Source organism: Bolinopsis microptera, chromosome 4, assembly GCF_026151205.1.
Source record: "Bolinopsis microptera isolate Bmic1 chromosome 4, MBARI_Bmic_1.0, whole genome shotgun sequence".
NCBI classification, from domain to species: domain Eukaryota; kingdom Metazoa; phylum Ctenophora; class Tentaculata; order Lobata; family Bolinopsidae; genus Bolinopsis; species Bolinopsis microptera.
The window spans coordinates 5,756,794-5,776,338 of record NC_087075.1 but is presented as its reverse complement, the minus strand read 5'-3'; the positions used below and the strand labels follow the sequence as shown (position 1 = coordinate 5,776,338).

The 19,545-nt window shown below is 36.5% G+C and overlaps 1 protein-coding gene across 2 annotated transcripts in view; it reads right to left on the bottom strand.

Moving 5' to 3' along the window:
* Window positions 1–5,542: 5,542 nt before the first annotated feature.
* The window catches only part of LOC134814165 (protein dispatched homolog 3-like), a 29,472-nt gene continuing 15,469 nt past the window's right edge, over window positions 5,543–19,545 (bottom strand). For both annotated transcript variants that reach the window (XM_063822217.1, XM_063822216.1), the window contains exons 13-23: window positions 12,390–12,460; window positions 11,357–11,467; window positions 11,036–11,191; window positions 9,290–9,435; window positions 8,925–9,055; window positions 8,263–8,363; window positions 7,968–8,071; window positions 7,045–7,162; window positions 6,781–6,884; window positions 6,382–6,493; window positions 5,543–6,219 (exon numbers count right to left, since the gene is read on the bottom strand). In XM_063822217.1, coding sequence (XP_063678287.1) covers window positions 6,116–6,219; window positions 6,382–6,493; window positions 6,781–6,884; window positions 7,045–7,162; window positions 7,968–8,071; window positions 8,263–8,363; window positions 8,925–9,055; window positions 9,290–9,435; window positions 11,036–11,191; window positions 11,357–11,467; window positions 12,390–12,460 — 1,258 coding nt within the window. In that variant the 3' untranslated portion in view covers window positions 5,543–6,115. The remainder of the gene's footprint in view (window positions 6,220–6,381; window positions 6,494–6,780; window positions 6,885–7,044; window positions 7,163–7,967; window positions 8,072–8,262; window positions 8,364–8,924; window positions 9,056–9,289; window positions 9,436–11,035; window positions 11,192–11,356; window positions 11,468–12,389; window positions 12,461–19,545) is intronic.

The window sequence follows — 19,545 nt, the reverse complement described above, 5'->3', positions numbered from 1 at the left end:
CTGTCAAACATTTAGATCATAAATGTATTTTGTGAATGCAGCATTTCACAGACGTACCGTGGACAGACGGACACCTACAGGTACTATTGTCTACCCTTAACACCTAGACAGAGGAAAGAGCCTCATTGTTATATTGTATAATTCTAGACGACTTGAGAAATACTGGACAAACTGAAACAGCTCGAGTCGTTTCAATAATTTTGCCATTTTATAAGTTGATCAAACAACTGGACTTGGAGTACTATTGGACAATGTATTGAACTGTTTTCTAAGCAGATTAGTCAGTTTCATATTAAACCCTCTGAAATATAAGCAAATTGAAATCATCGGATTTGATTTCCAAAATAAATCTGAATACACTATAGTCACTGGAATTTGAATAATATGGATTCATAAACTCCGATGACCCCAATTAATCCAACTGATTGTTAGAATACTGTGATTTCCTCGACTCCTTCGATTTTAAGCTGGCCATTGGCCTCAATATGTACCCTGCATGCACTCCAACATTGATCTCCAATCTCTGCAATTGGCACGGAATCAACGATGATAAATAAAAACGCATTATGCAATCTGCAATATGCATTATGCAATCAGAATGTAGAAAGTATCATGGCCATGAGACAATATGGCTAAAATAGGGTGGAATCCTTAATTTTCAGGTTCGATGGAGCCCGCTTAAAAAAACAGTCCATATACCTTCCAATTATAGTTTAAGTTATACACATTCAATTGGACTTAATCTTACTGATATTTAGATATCACCCACCTACAGTCATAATTCCATAACAATTAACAAATTTAAAGATGAAAGATTAAACTATTAAACTATTTAACGTAGAAAATATACATATGTTAACTTCGGGACCAATAATAATGAAAAATATCTGTTTTTAACAATCTAACAGCCTATAAATATTAAAAAGCAGGAAAATCAAAATCAAGCAAGTCAGACCTGCGGGGACCTCAAAGATAACCAAACTTGTACTGAAGTTAAATTTCCGATAATAATAACGATCAAAAATCGTGCAGATCGTCTTAACGTGCACACTCTGAACAGAATTCCGATGAAAACGGAAAATGCCGTCTTATCTAGCGGAAAAGTCTGTCTAGCGAACCACATGCATCCGTAGGACTTTCCTACTATTTTATTGGTGACACGCTAATTAATTAACTCTATCCTCCAGATTCGACTTTATTCCCCAGAGTTAGAGGTCGGCATTACCTGAGACCTTTGTTAGATGGCCAAGCCTGAACGTACAAACTTATTTCGGGTAAATTAAAGTTGTTCATGTAATCCTTCGAATTAGAGGCAGCTAGAGCATCCCTCGGCCGCGAATATTGATGTAAATGTTGTAGGACAAAAAGATCCTGTTTGTATAATATTAGCCTAACTTAGATTTACGGGCACATGATGATGGTTACTACAAACTAACATGATCTGAGAATATAAATTTGTTTAAGCAGATGGTATTTATAGAACCACAAGTTTGCGTCAGCAAATCAGGTTGAATCTAGGGTTCCCCAATACGGAGAGATAAAATTTAAGATTCATTAGCTAAACGGGTTCGTTTATGTTGTTTTAGTATTATTTAGAGTGCACATTGTCGTGCGGTTAAGCTTGCGTCTTCAAATTTAGAGACATCATTTGAGTATTTCCTGCATGCACATTGCACATCTGTCATCTGCATCAGGTATAACTTACAAAGACAATTTACTGTTTCACATGTTCAGGGTAGATTTTATCTTTCGTATGACTGAATAATGGTACATTAAAACAATTTTAGGCACCGACACATGATTAATGTTAATATTAGTTTTATGTCTGTTCAAAACAGTAAACGTAAATATCTCGACCACAGATAAACATATGGATTAACAGCATTATTATAATAGGGCCAAAGTCACTGTATGGCCCTAGCACAGTAAAGTACACGTACAAGTGAGCATGGCCTCGAAAGAGAACACCGTTTAAGGTACACATTAAATTGCTATAAAAGAGTTAAACGACACAATCTCGCAGTGTGACTAATGGTAAAGCTATTTGCAACAATACTAAACTTAAAGTTACAACAATACTAAACTTCTGAAGCTCAAAATTCAAAGATTCTACAGCTTTTAGAATTTTGATGTTCATTTGTGAACAGTACTGTAAGTTTAAGTACATAATACACCGTATAATATGTAATATAACTTACAATGGAATATCTTTATGTTTATCAGTGCACTTGACATTTAATGATTTAAAAGCACTTTTAAAAACTCCCGGGCCTGAGTTGCTAATATTAAATCCAATTACAAATCCTGTACGTTCTTTAATTAATTGATTTCGATCAAATATATAATAAGATTTTACTATTTAGGGAAGCAGACAAGAATCACGAGGCCGAAACATACAAAGCCGGACAAAGTCTAGCCGGGGCCAGGCGGTACAACCAAGCAAAGCCTGATCGTAACAAGATTAAGAACAATTTGTGGCAAGACTTCAATGGTACATGATCTTATCTACGTTTATCAAATCTTCATTTTCTGAGTTGAGTTATAAGTTATATAACGATATTTAATTGAATTAAAGACAAAGTTGGACTATGCACGACTTCTCGGTGACAATTGCAATGTTATTGGTGCACGTGCACTGTTATTGGTGCACGTGTGCGCTAAGTGGGTAAGATGAGACAAAGAGCTTGAGAGGAAGCTAGTAGTTTGAAGGACGAACAAGGATCGGTTATACTGATAAGATAATTAGGTTATATTTATAATTATAATCAAATAATATTAATGAAATATTAATATAATGAAATATTAATGAAGTATATAAAATGAAATATTAATGAAATATTAATGATACGTCTAAGAGAATCAGAGAAAAGTCTGAGCCACGGTTGCCAAAATAAAATAAGCTGGATATACGAGTCTACAACAACGCATTAATCTAGCCAAGCTTAAAATTGATAAATGATAATGTACAGAAGCCAAATTAATCCAATCTTTGTAGTACACGTAATTGAAAAATTGAGGTGAAAGAAGACACAAAGTCGGGGAGTCGGCAAACAAAATGTCAGTAATGACCGACTACAGGGTGGGACCACCGGTACTTTTAAATAAGTTAAAAGGTTTGCTGGACTGTGCCAAACTTTGGAATACGTACGGGAAGTATTTTTTTAATATTAGCGAGTCAGTGGGTCCTACATAGTGGAATAATAGGAGGTTTTCATAGTCAGGTCTGGAATGTATACAGTGTTCTTGAGATCATACAAATGCTACAATCGGTGGTACCATGCTTTCAATGATTAGATTATTTAGAAAGAAATTAGAAATTATTTATATTGTTGTATATTTAAATACAACCTCATACAATAATTCAAAGTTATATGTTGGATTACTTCAGATTGGGAATATAAACGAAAAATCAATAAGTTATAGGTATCTAGCTTATTCTGAGTTGGACGCTGCTTAGGATTAGGAACTGTCATGATTCATGATTAAACTCAAATGTTTTCACAAACAGCCGTTTATTACATTAAGGACACTTTACGCCTGATATCCAGACTGCTTGATGTCCCCTAACTCTAAGTGCAACTGAGACATTCTATTAAATCTCGTCAAGGCTTGGCAGCCGGTAGACAGTTTTATCAGTACAGTGGTACTGGTAGTACCAGTACCACTGTACTACCAGTGGTAGTAGTGTTAAGAGTGGTAATATTAATAATGGTAAGAAGACCAACTACAACTACAACGACACATATGAGCTACAATCGCTACGAGACGATCATAATTATTTTGTCGGCCTGTTTTTGAAGGCCCTAGTTAACACTCACTGAGCACCTCATCAGTTAATTAATATTACTAATTTCATGGTCGTCAAAAAAATAAGAGTTAGTAAGGAATCACAAACGCTATAAATATAGATATTTCAATAAGCTTTATGAAAGTTAAAGTTAAGTTAAACACGCTGATACCGAATATTGTAAGACTAAGGGTTGCTACAACTAATGCAAATTCAATAGTGTTATACTTTTACAAAGGCATTCAAGTGAATTACAAAAATAATACCTATAGAAAAGTTGACTATCAGTACCTGCTGCAGGAAATAAAGTGAGGAATTTACTTTCATAATTACCGCGACTACTTAAAGTTAAACGAAGTTAGCCGTCCATTTGTCATTGTGTTTAACATGACGTGCATATATCCTTTATAAAACGCATTAATATTACAGTAAACCAGCCGAAAGCTACAAAACGCATTTCAGGTTGTTAAGGTACTACTTGGTCAGGAAAATAACATCCAGGTGTGTCGTGTGAGGTATCATCACCTGGGCATGTCTTTTACTACTTTACTACCTCGTAACTCCGATGGTAAGTTGGGATGCGTGTCAGCATGTGCCACTCTCGCCGTTTATTAACACATTATTTTATGGGGAGGCAGTCCCGCCGCGTGTCATTTTGCATTTGAGGGTAGTGAGGCATTTTTAGGCTATAGCATGGTACTGGCACTGTAGATTGTAGGGGCCCGATCTGGGTCCCAAATAACTCTCACTTCACGAGACCTAATTTTTTGTTAAATCATTGCTATTTTGCATTTGCCACGAATTGGAATAGAACTAGAAGTGACCGCGCACATTGCACTTGTGCGTGACTGACAAGCCCACTGGTACTTGATCTGCGGCATTTATTGACAATTGAGCCAGTTCACGGTGCAGAATTAGAGTTTAGACCGGCTTGATCTGGGTAGACAGTAAATAAGGTGTGAGCTGAGTTATCGGGCTTCTTGGTAGACGGACGTTGCAGTTGAGTGATTTAGCTTCTTGAATTTATCAACGATTCTTTGCGCTCACCTGAATTGACACACGTGATATGACACGCTGCATGAACCGGCCCTTTTGATCGCGCGCGAAGCGTGCACGAGAGAAGTATATATAACAACGTGTTGGAGGACTTTGCCGCTTCGACGCGCCGCGCAAACTAGCATTCATGCTTCGCAGAGCAACGATCTCGATGGGTTGACACCGTCAATCAAAACAACGTGTAGCAACACCTGAATAAAAGTGCTTTTTTCGGCAATTATGAAATAAAATGACTCATGGAAAACTTTAAAGGTTAATTTCGTGTATGGAATCCACCTGTCAGTAGGATGTTCTTAAGGATTACAGTAACAGTGTCACGACTTACTGGCCGGCGCTCAGCCTGTCCACTGTCATTCCGCCGAATCTCTTATCTATTCGGTGTTTATAAACATGATAGCCTGGGGTCCCCAGGTAATGTCACGACATGACGCTAAGTCGTAGCACCGCAGGAGCTCCAGTTTTCCGACTTCGCCACGAGCTTAGCTTGGCCTTGACTATCACACACTGAACAACTTATTGAGGGAGGTGACCCGAATTTTGTAATTTTTGTCAATGTCATTTGAGCAATTGTTTGATGATGATACTGATAGACACAAATTGACATTTCAAATCTGGCGATTCCAGGGGATGGACTGACAAAAAATGAGTTGTCCCTTCCTAGTTTATATTTTGCTTCAATGTAAAAAATAAAATACAGTATTTGTAATTGCGGTACAAAATCATATATATGATAAACAATAAAATGTAATGATAAACAGATTTATACATACTCTCAAGATATTCATTTAATATCTCATAAGAATTGGGCCTATCTTCCCATGTTACTCTTACATCCTATTTACAGCATATGGAGGATCAAAATATAAATGTTACTTCAATTTTGCAAGGACATAACTTACTGAAACGTTATGCTGTAAATATGGTAAGATAAAAGAAAAAATATAAATTATCAATGGAGAATAAATCTCTGTAAACATAAGCATCTTTTAAAATAAAATATCATCAGTTAAATCAAATAATTTTAGTTGAAAATACAAATTATTCGGTTTCCGAGTTCATTTTCTGTGACGATTATTACAAATTCCACAGTCCTGATATGACGAAGTCACGTGGTGTGACGTAGCGTGATACTTTGTGACGTAACGTGGTACTTTGTGACGTAACGAAGTTTCGTTTAATATGATTTACCTTGACCTCATGGAGGACATTCAAAATGAAGGGTATAAAATCTGCGGTTTAAAACTTATCAAATGTGAAAGATAGAAGCCACTGCTAGCAGATGATAGCTTCTTTGAAGAGGTACAAAGGGAGAGGAATTACAGCACAAGTCAGTACGATTGCAATGACCAGCCCTTTTAGAGAAGATTTCTTTGATCCTGCGAAGAAAATGAGTCATACATGAGGAAGGATGCATAGGAACAAATCTGTAAATATTTTAATTCTTCTGAGTACTTTCAATGATAATTATGCGATTGAACACTGAACAGGTAAGTAGACTTATATTAAACAAAACAGGAAATATAGAGTGGATGACGAACCAGAGAATTTGGCAGGGGCGAACACAGCAAGGAGAGATCCGGCCATGAAGAGGGTGTACACCAGACTGAGGGTCATTGTTAGGGCCAGTATCTTACCAAACCTGGAGAACATCTGAGCGGGAAAGGAGGATTAGTGAATTATCAAGTTAATCAGTAACTCAATTAGCAAGTTAGTCGATAAACAGTTAATGATTTGCCAACTAATTAAGATTATGATAGAGAATTGGCCTAGTAGTTTTACACAATTTCTGAGTACATGCATCGGATAATACGGTTAGTAACCTTAGTTCTAACTGAATGGGTATTATGGGATTTCTGGATATACTATGACGTCACGAAAGAAGCAGTGACGTCACAAAAGAAGCAGTGTCGTCACGAGAGAAAGGTAATGAACTCTACCTGAATCTGGGTGAGGGAGAGGGTGCACGCTGCAAGGACAGTTGTTATGGCACTACTCACTATTGGGACACCAATGTGATTTAGAGCGTGTCTCAACCTCCAGCCTGAGAAATGTTTAATATATTATGAGCATTTAAATATTTTCAAAAATTGTTTCGGTACATTCAGTTGCGACAAATAAACGTGTTAACAACTACTGAGCTTCGGACATGGTTAACAAACTTGTTAATTAGATAATCAGATAATTAGTTAATCACTGCTAACCTCTAATAGAGCCGTCCCATGTATCAGGAGGAGCTGTTTTACCGGCGATCCTGTAACCCTCAACTAAATGAACACAATAGTCCACACTAGTTCCTACCAGGATAGCTAGAGATATCGCCTGAAATTACGGTGGGTGTAAAACACACTAGTTCCTACCAGGATAGCTAGAGATATCGCCTGAAATTACGGTGGGTGTAAAACACACTAGTTCCTACCAGGATAGCTAGAGATATCGCCTGAAATTACGGTGGGTGTAAAACGGTGATGGGGCTCAAAATAACTTCATATTGGATAGATGTGTATAATATTAGTTGAGGGGTTTGTGTTAAAGTTATCGCGTCGAAATGGTGTAAATTATAGTTCTTTCATTCAAATTTCTGATTGTTTCTGAATAGACTCAGTGAAGACAGATTCTAATGGAAATAAATAATTTTAATACTTTCAACACTACTATATAACAAATAATTTGAGAATATGAGTATGACGTAGAAATGTGGATACGTTATTCAGCTATTTATTTCCATTAGAATCTGTCTTCACTGAGTCTATTCAGAAACAATCAGGAATTTGAATGAAAGAACTATCAAATCATGAGACTCAATAACACTACACGAATCCACCAGGTGTGAATTATGCAACGGATTTTGAACCTGTAGCTGTCGTTACCATTGTCAGTGTAAATTAAATTCACGTTGATATGTAGAGGAATCAAGTTTCACTAATGTATGCATGTACATTGTAAATTATACAGTAAAACCCTGATCTACCGTGGAGGTTGGGGAAAGGAAACAACCGCGGTAAATCGGGGTTCATATTATGTATGTTAAACTCCATTTTGGAAAAGGAAATGGTCGCGGTAAGTCGGGTTTTGCAGTGAATCAGGGCGCGGTAAATCTAGTTTTTACTATATTTGGGTAACAAACCTCAACAGCGCCCAGCTCTAGACCAACAAAGGAGAAACAGCCAAACACAAATCCAATCTCACAGACTATGGTAGACATTACAATTAGTGTCTGAACTGGGTGACCTGAAAATATCATATTCATGGTATTTATAGTGTTTTGTCAATGATTATGGTGTTGTCAGAATCTCAATAAACCGGGTATATAAACTTGGTATTGAGGTATATGCATGGCTTTATCCAGGAAGCCTGAATCTAATCAGAAACAATCCAAATTCCATCTTGACTGATATAGGTATCAGCTATAACTAACTAACCGGTGAATATGATAGTAGCCATGATACAGAACCAGAGAGATATAGCGATGCCTCTGATAGCCCCGTCTACTAGCACGATCTCAGTGAACACGTGCGACCACCTGGATTGGGTTAAATAACCGTAAAGCACTAAAATGTTTAATAAATATCTTTAAGAGGTCTCTTCATTGTTCGTTTAAAGATGCTGGCAAATTATTTGGCCGCAGAAAGTGGCCACAATGTCAGTAAGATCAGTTCATGTCTGACGATAATTCTGAGAGCTTCACGAATTAAAGTAGATTATATCTAGCTTAGTAACCGGTCAGATGTTTGGAACAGTGCCGCCAGCTCTGGTGGAAATGCTAGTAACCACTAGTTACTAGGTTACTATGCTAGTTACTAGGTTACTATGCTAGTTACTAGGTTACTATGCTAGTTACTAGGTTACTATGCTAGTTACTAGGTTACTATGCTAGTTACTAGGTTACTATGCTAGTTACTAGGTTACTATGCTAGTTACTAGGTTACTATGTTAGTTACTAGGTTACTATGCTAGTTACTAGGTTACTATGCTAGTTACTAGGTTACTATACTAGTTACTAGATTACTATGCTAGTTACTAGGTTACTATGTTAGTTACTAGGTTACTATGCTAGTTACTAGGTTATATCTAGCTTAGTTACCTGTCTGATGTTTGGAACAGAGACGCCAGCTCTGGTGGAAATGCTGGATCTTCTTTCTGTTGGTCAACGAACTCTTGCCATTTGGCCCAGTGGTGGTACGCTTTACAGTTTGACACTCCATTTGGGGTCGTCTGAAAATTTATGTATTAGTTTATTTGTGTTATCTACGATTCAAGATTAACGGACGGAAAATGGAAAAATAAATCAAAAATTGATGGTAAATTGTTGATTATAAACGCATACCCATGAAATATCTTAATCCAACTTCGATTCAGCAAAAATGCAAGGGTTCTTGGTGTTTTCCACGAAAATATCGAATGTAAACAGATAATTCAAGTTTTAGAGAAACTAAATCGTTGACAAACCGATCTGAAGGGAAGAGCGATCCAATCGACGATAGTGATATTCTTATCGGTGTGATAACCAAGATATTTGGGCACCCAACTCCTCACTCTGCTCACCATTAGCATTTTGTTAGAATCACACACGGCACCACAGTCTTGTTGGCCACCTGTAAAGAATTGGAGTTAGACTTTCGTAAGATTTATCGAGGCTCGGGAATGTAATTGAGAGGCCGAGGCCCGATTTGGGGTATTACTCCAAGGACCCTGTCACGGCTCAGGTTAACTTTGCAGAACTTGGCTGAGCAACCATGAGACTAATAAATAATGTTCCGATCCGGACAATACGAGTTTGAAATGAAATGTTCATGAATTCAGAATTCCTGCCAGAGGTTTTCAGGAGACCTCTTGCGCGTTCATCATTAAACCGATCAATCATGCACGATTCGAATTTTGCATGTACGCGCAGCAACGCGCCACAAAAATGCGCGTCATGATGAGACACTTTCGATAGATCTGAAGACCAATTTCTAGCAATATCTACCATACTATACAAAGGGTAAAGTTTTCCGGAGTCAAGGGTCAAACAATCAAATTATCACAACTTATCTATAATTAGGAATGATACGGGTATAATAGAGAACGGAGTGTGAACAAACGATGTTCTAATGATATTCTAGAGTATTTAGTACGCCGGAGGGTATTTCTGACCGCTGTCATATGCGACCTGGTGGGGATAAAACTAATTTGGGGTAATTTGTTATGACATGTGACATGTGACGGACCAATAGAGTACAGCATATTCGGCTTGTCGTGTCGGAGGATAAACTTTAGCGTGTCAAAACATCGGCATTTGTTCACTTGTCCATTCTAATTCCACAACTGGCATTTCTTACTGTATAAATACAATCCTAGTGCGGTATGCCGTATGAGCTTCGAAGAAAATGCATATCGACAGAAATTTATCTGATATCCACTTTACAAGCGACAATTTGCATAAGGTTGTCAGTAGAAAAAGCTTATTGAAAGATACACTAATGACATAACGATGAAACAAATAAATATTCAACTTTCTTTTGTGAAATTGCTCATCACAATGGCACGACTGTTGTTGATGAACATTGAAATTGTTAGACAAAAGAGGAAATGCAGACAGTGTCAAGCTGGCACTGTGTTACTAGACAATAGTGAGCCAGATCCCTCATCAGCTGTAAAATGTAAATGATTTAAGCGACAAACGGTCTAGGATCATTCTCAAATTAGGCCTTGGCAATAGCATGTTTGAGCCTTGCAGCAAAATATACGAAATTTCATGAGCTATGTAAAATATCCGAATCTGAACTGGTTTTAACAAAATTTTAACCGGTTAGCAAAGAAAATGAGCGGAAAATGTAGTGGACTGCTGCTTCATAAAATTTTTTATTAGTTTTTAAAACTAAAACAATACATTTAAAACCGTTTCAATGTATCGTGAACACCCTGTAATGTCACATTTACAGTGTCTGAGCTAAATATGTACAGGAGCAACTGGTTTATGAAAGAATCTTTTAAATTCCACAACATAGATGCATTACACATTATGAACAGCTGATGTCGAATTCCATTAAATGCATAATTCCTGATTCGAACAGTGGAGCGATATTAGAGATCCTAGCATCATATATATATATAAAATAACTCTATAACTTAATTAACATAGTGAACACTGAGACAGGGAAGTAGTGCAAATAATTTAAAATAAAACTATTTCAAAGAAACCGAATAACTCACTGATATCTTTGATCAGATCTTTTCTAGCCAAAGTGTTTCTGCAAATCCGACAAAAAGCATCGAAAACGTTTTTGTTGATGCGAAAGTTCTCGTCGAATATAGGAATACCCTCATCAAGACTACTAACATGATTCTTCAGGTGAGCCATGTCAACTCCTGGGGGATACGAGATTAAATACGTATTAAACACGTGTTAGATACGTGATAAATACGTACGTTGTACAGACATTGAACCAACTTTGAAATACTATATTGATTAGACTGGTCATTGGCCCAAATATTTAAGATAGCATAACTCTAAGCTACGCAAGATTCCCAAACCTTTGATCCCGAATACCAGTATAACTTCAGCTGTACTAGCACTGTCCTCTCTTGCGTGTGTCAAAGAGCACACATTATCTTCACATAGGTCAACTATTCCTGGATCTTTCTCTGAAATTTAATGTTTCCTTGTGTTTGAATTATAAATCAAGCTATGATTCGCTGTAAAGGTACTACTGCAACCTTTAATTAGAGTTATCCAGACGTTTCCTTTGAAGATGTGTTAGTAATATAAAATGCTGGATTTTTCCCAAACAGCCTGTGCGAATTAGATAGTGACAAAACACATGAGGTAAGTAGTAAGTTGTTTAACGTAAAATTTATTAAAATATGTGGCAGGGTGAGAAATAACTGAACATTTCAAGGTAGACAGCAGTACTGACTCAAACACAGCAATTAAGGGTGTAAAGTTATATTATAAACGGGGTTTATTGCCTTACTTAATTAACAGGCTTGTAGGTCGTCTGAAAAACTTTTTGGCATTCACATCAAAGAGTATCGAAGACGTGATGGAAACGTGTACAGGGGGGGGGGGGGCAAAAGTCAGTTTACAACGTATGTAGACTGACTTTTGGACCCCCCTCTATATTTTCCAAACATGGGAATTATAATATCAATATTTTTTAAACCAGCAAAATTGTTTTAAATAGTAGACAATTGTCGATAGAATTTGCTCCGACAAGGAAACTGTTGAAGCATTGAATTTGAAAATTTGAGTAGATTATATCAACAAGTTGTCTTTTTACGGCCATCACAAGGGAGTTAGGTACATCGCTTTCATGCTGCCAAGACTACTTTAAAATATCAACAAGTTAACAAAATCGTAATTTTCAATTCTCATATTCACGTATATTAAATAAAATTATATTGTTATGTATTATACACATGATTTTGTAAACATTGGCCGGTGTACCAGAAACAAACAAAAGTACTCACAAATCCGCTGGGCTTCAGTAGGACCCATCGTTCTCATGGGTCGCTTGCTCGCAAGATTCAAGTCAGTAAGTGTTGCACAAAAAAAAACAGTACTCACGGTGGACATTAATAGGGATGACGTATTCGTTATTCTCGTTGGGTTGGACTTGCGGAGGCGAGGAGAGGAAACTGGAAAAAGGCGTGGTTTAGCGAGATGTTAAACGGAATGTTTCTTTGTAGCAGGATGTTACAATTATTGGCGGTAATCCAAAATTCTAAAATCCAAATTTAATCTTGTCCACATTTTCGAGAAACGACGAGTAATATGGTTATTGGGGTCTTGCTTATAATCATTCCTACGGAGACGAAATCTAAAAATCTTACTTTTGCGATTAATCTGATGGATGACCAAAATTCAAATCTTGACATATTTTTATTACAAAAGAACATCGTTGGTTTTTTGTTATTCTGGGAGATTCTTTGTGACGTACAGTACGTGTTATGTACGCCGTTATGCTTGACAGAGCTGAGGGAGAGAACTTAGTAATTTGTGATATATTTCAAGTTCACTTTAAAAGTTTAAACGTTTATTTCGAAATAGAAATGACTTTTATCTGTGATGTTCTGACGTTACGTGATCGAATATCTTGAATATCGATAGGTTAGAATCAATATTGAATATTCAGACGATAATAAATTTAGGTGCTGAAGAGTGAAGAACTCAGGTAAGATCTAAATTACATGGTAAAAGTTTTAAGATTTAAATATACTTCATTTACAAGTAAACGCATGATACTAAACCTATTTACTTCCAAAATTGTGTTATCTTTACAACTTATTTGATTGCAGACCACTAGGAAGCGAGAATGTCATCATATTATAAATATCTTCAGTATAAGTTTCTTAAAACATAAACATTACAGGTTACTAAAGTTACCTTGTTCAAGACCACTACACATACATATCCTGACGTCATGAAATTGAAAGAATGTGTGTAAAATGTGCTCTATAATACACACACACACTCTGTAATACACACTCTGTAATATCACACGAACAATGAAAATTCCATGAATATTTTCACTAGACCACCCAGTACACAAACAACTCCGTGTTTACCACAGGACTATTTCCCTGAATAAACAGTGGAAATATTTCACCGCTCAATTATTACACTCCCAGACAGCTGGGTACTCATTCCGGACAATGCTAGGTAAGTTAATAGATTAAAAACTGATTCATGTGATGCATTACGCAGAGCACAGATAAAAATACTGATTCAATGATTAAAATTATAGCTGTGAGTGTCAATAAATTACTGTGTCATGAAAAAAGGAACGATGTACACGTGATCTGAGATACCAATATCTCAATACCAAAAGGATAGTGTCTAGAAACATTCATAGTCCATGGTGGCAGGTATCAAGTTAAACGAAGTTACACTGACTGGCAATGTATACGATTGCCGTCTCCCTCTCTCACCCCTGACCGCTATCAGGGTGCTCCTGAGGATTGAGAATCTAATCCTGGTGCGCATGTAACACATAATAGCCGCATAGTCTTCTCCTCTCTTCTGGGATAGTTTTTCAGCGAGTCTCTTGTGGTATCTTGTGGCTAGGTAAGTGTCAGGAATGGGGCCCAAGAATTTAAAATATCATCTCACTATTATAATACATCAATGTTATCTCTTCTGATAAGTCACAATTGAAATTACTGGTGAATTGGACAATTAGAATGGTTAATATTGAGACTACTTTATAACTGTGATTGTCTTATCTGGTGTATGATCTTTGTATAATATGTTTAAGTACCATTTTCTGGCTTCAGTATTGAGTATTGAGTATTGACGATATGTTTTCGAGCATAAGTTACTTTTCTAAACTTAGTATTCATGTTATTTTCTGGGATGACTAGTTTAAACACTGCTGAGTATAAGTTTTATCTTAATAGCGGTGTTATTAAATTTCAATTTATTATTATTATTGTTGAGAGTCGCCACCCTGTACAGCCCTCCAGAGAAAGTTGGTAAAATGGGTTGTTTATCAGCGGGCATAATACATCTGAAGGGGAATTTGTTTTAAAACATATAAGAGATACGGAAAGTCTGTTTTAGCAGGAGCTTTCAAAATACATGTGTAAATCGTCTTCACATCATGATCTATCACTTATATTCCGTGTAAATCGCCTTCACATCATTATCTATCACTTATAGTTATATTCATTTGAAACATTATTTATTGTTCGAGAAGAAACGTGTCTAGAATCTGAATCATAGAGAGAATGACATCTATTAGATACTGTTTAGAGGCACTTAAAATGTAATGAGAGATGTAAATATGTAAATAAGAAACATTGTGCTGTATCAGAGCAACTCACGCGCACGGTCAGTCATACTGGAATGCAATGTCCTGTGTAATATCACCTACTTTCCAAGGCTCGGCTCTGTTTTGAAAAAATTTCTGAACTTTCCAAACCCTGAACTTTCCAAACTCTCGAAATACAATCTAGTCGCTGGATGAAATTTGTTCATCTCAAATACTCAAATAGCTCCACTTTGCTCTTTAAAGACAGTAATAGCATATTTCATTACTCCACAGCATGTTCACATTACGTTTTAATGAACCATGGTAAGTTTAAAACACACACACACACAGTATACACGGTCCCCCTGACGCCCGACTACATCTGCCATTACAACCTCTATCTGCCCTCTGATTGGGTACCCAACATCACGTGGTATGAATCCTGCGTTGTTATTGGTGGAAGGCACCAGGAAGGGGTGCTCTGTTTCCGTGACATGGCAGCACCCTCTATTCATGTAACGATCAACATTGTCACATGGGCAGTAACATGGTCACGTGGCAGTAACATGGTCACGTGGGCAGTAACATTATCACGTGGGCAGTTTATTTGTAAACACCTAAGAGAGTTTGGCGGAAATATACACCTGATATTTTAGTGCTGTCAGATCAACCTTGTCCCTGAGATTTCTGGAAATCAGGCTGTTTTCCTGACAATTAAGTTGCAATATCTAGATGATAATTGGTGATCGTTAACTGTTAATTGTCGATCTAATATTTCTGTCCTACCATATCATAAAAGCAGGTTGTACGTTAGGAGCCTTCAAATTTATAATAACTAAAAACCAGAATATTATTAAACTTGAGTGTAGTCGAAAAAACGCTACACTTCTTACTACTTTAATCGGCTTTAATTGAAATATTGTAATGACTTATCGGGTAGCTAGTTGATGAGAGGTTGAGAGAGCTGTTACTGTAATTGTTACATTTACTGGGTGTTGATTTTCAACCACGTCTGAGTCTGCCTAAAACCAGTTGTATAAAAACTTACTTACTTATTTGCAAGTAAGTAAGTTTTTATACAACTGGTTTCTTTAAAAACCTTACTGCAATGCTGTGGGACAGTAAGTAGTGAAACGATTAGACCCCAAAATCCGGCTACTTTAAGCTTGGTCCGAGAGGTGAGATTAAAGTAATTATCGTAATCGGGGGAATCTTTATTCTAATAATAGGGTTAGACTCATTCTTTTAGGATAATTACAACGGGCGGGGTTGCACGTTTAACGGAATGATTTCTCACTTCTCATCAGATGTTAAACATGATATCAACTCTGATGTCAGTCTAATGACCACATTTCATAAGCATTAAGCATGATTAATGATCATCACATGACTCACCGTAACTGAGTGAAAGTTTGATAAACTAGTTAGTAATATTTAATAAACTAGTAAGTAACGTTTAATAAAGTAGAAGGTAATGTATCATCTCTGCATGAATAATATGACCACATTATAAACTACTCCTCACAGTGCTGTAATAGTTATAATTGTTAATTAACACACAAACGTACTGTTAATTATAATCATCCCTTGTGTGCTAGCGGGTGATCTTTGTGTGTAATTGTACGAATGTAATTAAATATTAATTAATTACACATAAAAATATTCACCGTACAAAGGTAGTCTATCCTACATTATAATTGAATTTAAACGTTTTATTTATTGAATTTTAAGCCCTTAAAAGGGCATTCTACTGTCAGATCTTTGAACTGATTTGAATGTCCTACACATATCAGCAGATTTCAGAAGCTTCTTTAAATTATTTAATACTCTTATTGTATTTCTGCGTAAATTTAATCATAATTCTAAAGTAGTCACCCCTGAGGGCTTAAAGTCTTGTTTTATATAATATAACTCACGTAATATGTTTATATACTATATTAAACTATACCTAATAATAACCCGTAGGTTACTAAGCTTAATATCATTAGGAAAGTTGCAGTTTACAGTGAACAACTGACAGGTTAGACTGCAAAATGAATCAGTTGGAAGATGAGCCCAAAATTAGGGCGTGTCAGCTTTTAGTGCGCGTGGTATAAACTGTACCAATCTATCCAGATGGTCGACACCTTGCTTAGTCGTTTCATTCTCACCAGCACCCTTATCGTGCCCTGGTTACTCTTACTCTTACTGCTCACTTCTCCAACTTATCTTTTTCCACTACACCTTTCACAATTTCACACCAATTATATCCTTCGAAGGCTTCCGCTGCCCAACCTAGGCCAGCTCAGGCATTACCATATTACTACTATAACTATGTGCTATTCTATTGAGGGCCATTATACTGTATATAACCAAATTCTGCTTAAAACGTGCCCTCCCCGCGTTAAATTACCCGATAAATAGCGAGGAGCTACATTATATATGCATGGAAAAGGTCCTTCCTTTCTACTTACCCTGCACTGTGATTTGTATAAGTGATGATGCGTACGACTCTTTTCAAAGAGCTATTTGCATAACTTTACTAATTTGCATAAATTTGTACAATAGCACGGTACACGCTAAGCAGAGGGTAGAAGGACCACTAAGGTAATTAATTAGTAATTAACCTCAGGACCATTCACATTGCGAGAACGACTACGGAATAGTACATAATATTTTATCACGTGACTTAGGAATAGTACATATCTTATCACGTGACTTAGGAATAGTACATATCTTATCACGTGACTTAGGAACAGTACATATCTTATCACGTGACTTAGGAATACTACATATCTTATCACGTGACTTAGGAATAGTACATATCTTATCACGTGACTACGGAATAGTACATATCTTATCACGTGACTTAGGAATAGTACATATCTTATCACGTGACTTAGGAACAGTACATATCTTATCACGTGACTTAGGAATAGCACATATCTTATCACGTGACTTAGGAATAGTACATATCTTATCACGTGACTTAGGAATAGTACATATCTTATCACGTGACTTAGGAACAGTGCATTATATCTTATCACGTGACTTAGGAATAGTACATACATCATATCACATTATGCTACATTGACTTCGAGTGTTCAAATGTTACAGCTAATATATCTCTAACAACTATACAATATACACTATACATTGTACATACATTGTACAGCGAGTATATACATTGTACAGCGTGTATTACACATCGTGCTTCATGCTAATTACTGTATAATCAATACACGACAAGTTCCACATAGGATACACCCACAATAGTACTGCAATACAGGCGCATTTTGTACGGAAGTTTAGTAGAGATTAGGGGAGCAGACCAGAATATTGGCCACAATACTGTAATTCTTACGATTAATGCCACTAAACTTAAACACAAGGAACTTTAAATAGTTAACAATAAGGAGAAACATTAAGTCATTTAGATGACGTGAACTTGATGTGTGCGTTATATAATGTATGTGTAGGTTTACAAGGGACTCTCAGATTACCTTCTTAGAAGATTTATAATTTAATGTAATTTAAATGTTACATTATCTGAGAAATGGGTACTGTATTGCACGCAAAAATAATGATATACTCCATTGTGGCGTTAATGCGTCATCTATATCATACCACAATGGTTATTGCTCATATTATTATATATTAAATGAATCATGTACAGATATTCGACAGGGTCAGAAAGTTGACAGGGAGAAATCAAGAAGACAAGAGATATTTTGGTCAAAACGCGTACAGTAGGTTTCAAAATGTTAAAACGAATTTTTTAAAACCATATGCTAATATTATACTTACGGGAAAATAATTATGAAAGACTGATCTAAATATTGAATCGGTTGGCAACTTATAATTGTAACTTATACACCGTAATGGATACCCCGTTTTACAAACAAGAGTTTAAATACAGGCGCCGATAAGAACAGCTGTTAAAAGGGTACTAGGGCAAAATATGAAACATGAACCACCCTGAAAGTATTGGGAAAATGCATAATATAACGAAGTGTTTCCAATTTTATCTGGGATTATATGTTATATTATTATAGATGGCAACACTTCATTTTTGTTTATGATTATCAGTACATCTCTAAATTTCTCTAGCTCGCAACCCTTACATTCACGTCTCTTATAATTTTACATTCCTTCGTAAATAACTCACCTACTCAAGTACAGGTTTTGTAACTAAGAAATTTTCTTATCTAACTCTTCATTCTTTAATTACACATAGCTCTCGTGAGCATAGCCATAAGGCAGTGATATAAGAATAAACTGTAGAACCTTTCCGTGAGTAGCATGCAGGGGTTGAGAATTACCTCGCCATCCATAGCAGCTTCATTGGCACAATTCATTCTGACTTTTCGTTGCATTATTCTCTTCCGTGTTATTCTTTTGACCTAACTTTATTTTTGTATTCAACGGAATTTGCTTTGATAAATAAACTTACTTTATTTCTAAATGCTTGGAAAACATTTTGATTTTGAAATATCTGTGCTTGTTCCCCTTACATTCCCTAACCCAGAGCTGCATTCCAGAGACATGCAGACAGATAACAAAACACTGAACGGAATCCACCACAACTCTGAGAGATACATCCTCATTCTCTGGAGCTTTGTGGTCCTGATACTATCTCTAACAGGAGATACTATCATACTGATAGGCACCATAAAGTACAGCGCTATCAAACAACACCGGCTGATAGTAGCAGTGATACAGCACATGGCTGTTTGTGACTTGTTACTGACTGTGTTCAGAGTATTCCCTAGTTTACTCTCCTTCATTGCTGATAAATGGGTGTTAGGGACTGTTCTGTGTCATCTTCAGAACCACGTGATCTTCATCTGTGGTGCTGTAACCATGGTGCTAACATGTGCCATGACAGCACTAAAACTGCTCCTACTAAAATACCCCATCAGAGCAGGCAGCTGGTCCTCTAGTGTAGGCCACAAGATCTGCGGAGTTCTCTGGCTCTTGCTCCTGGGCCTC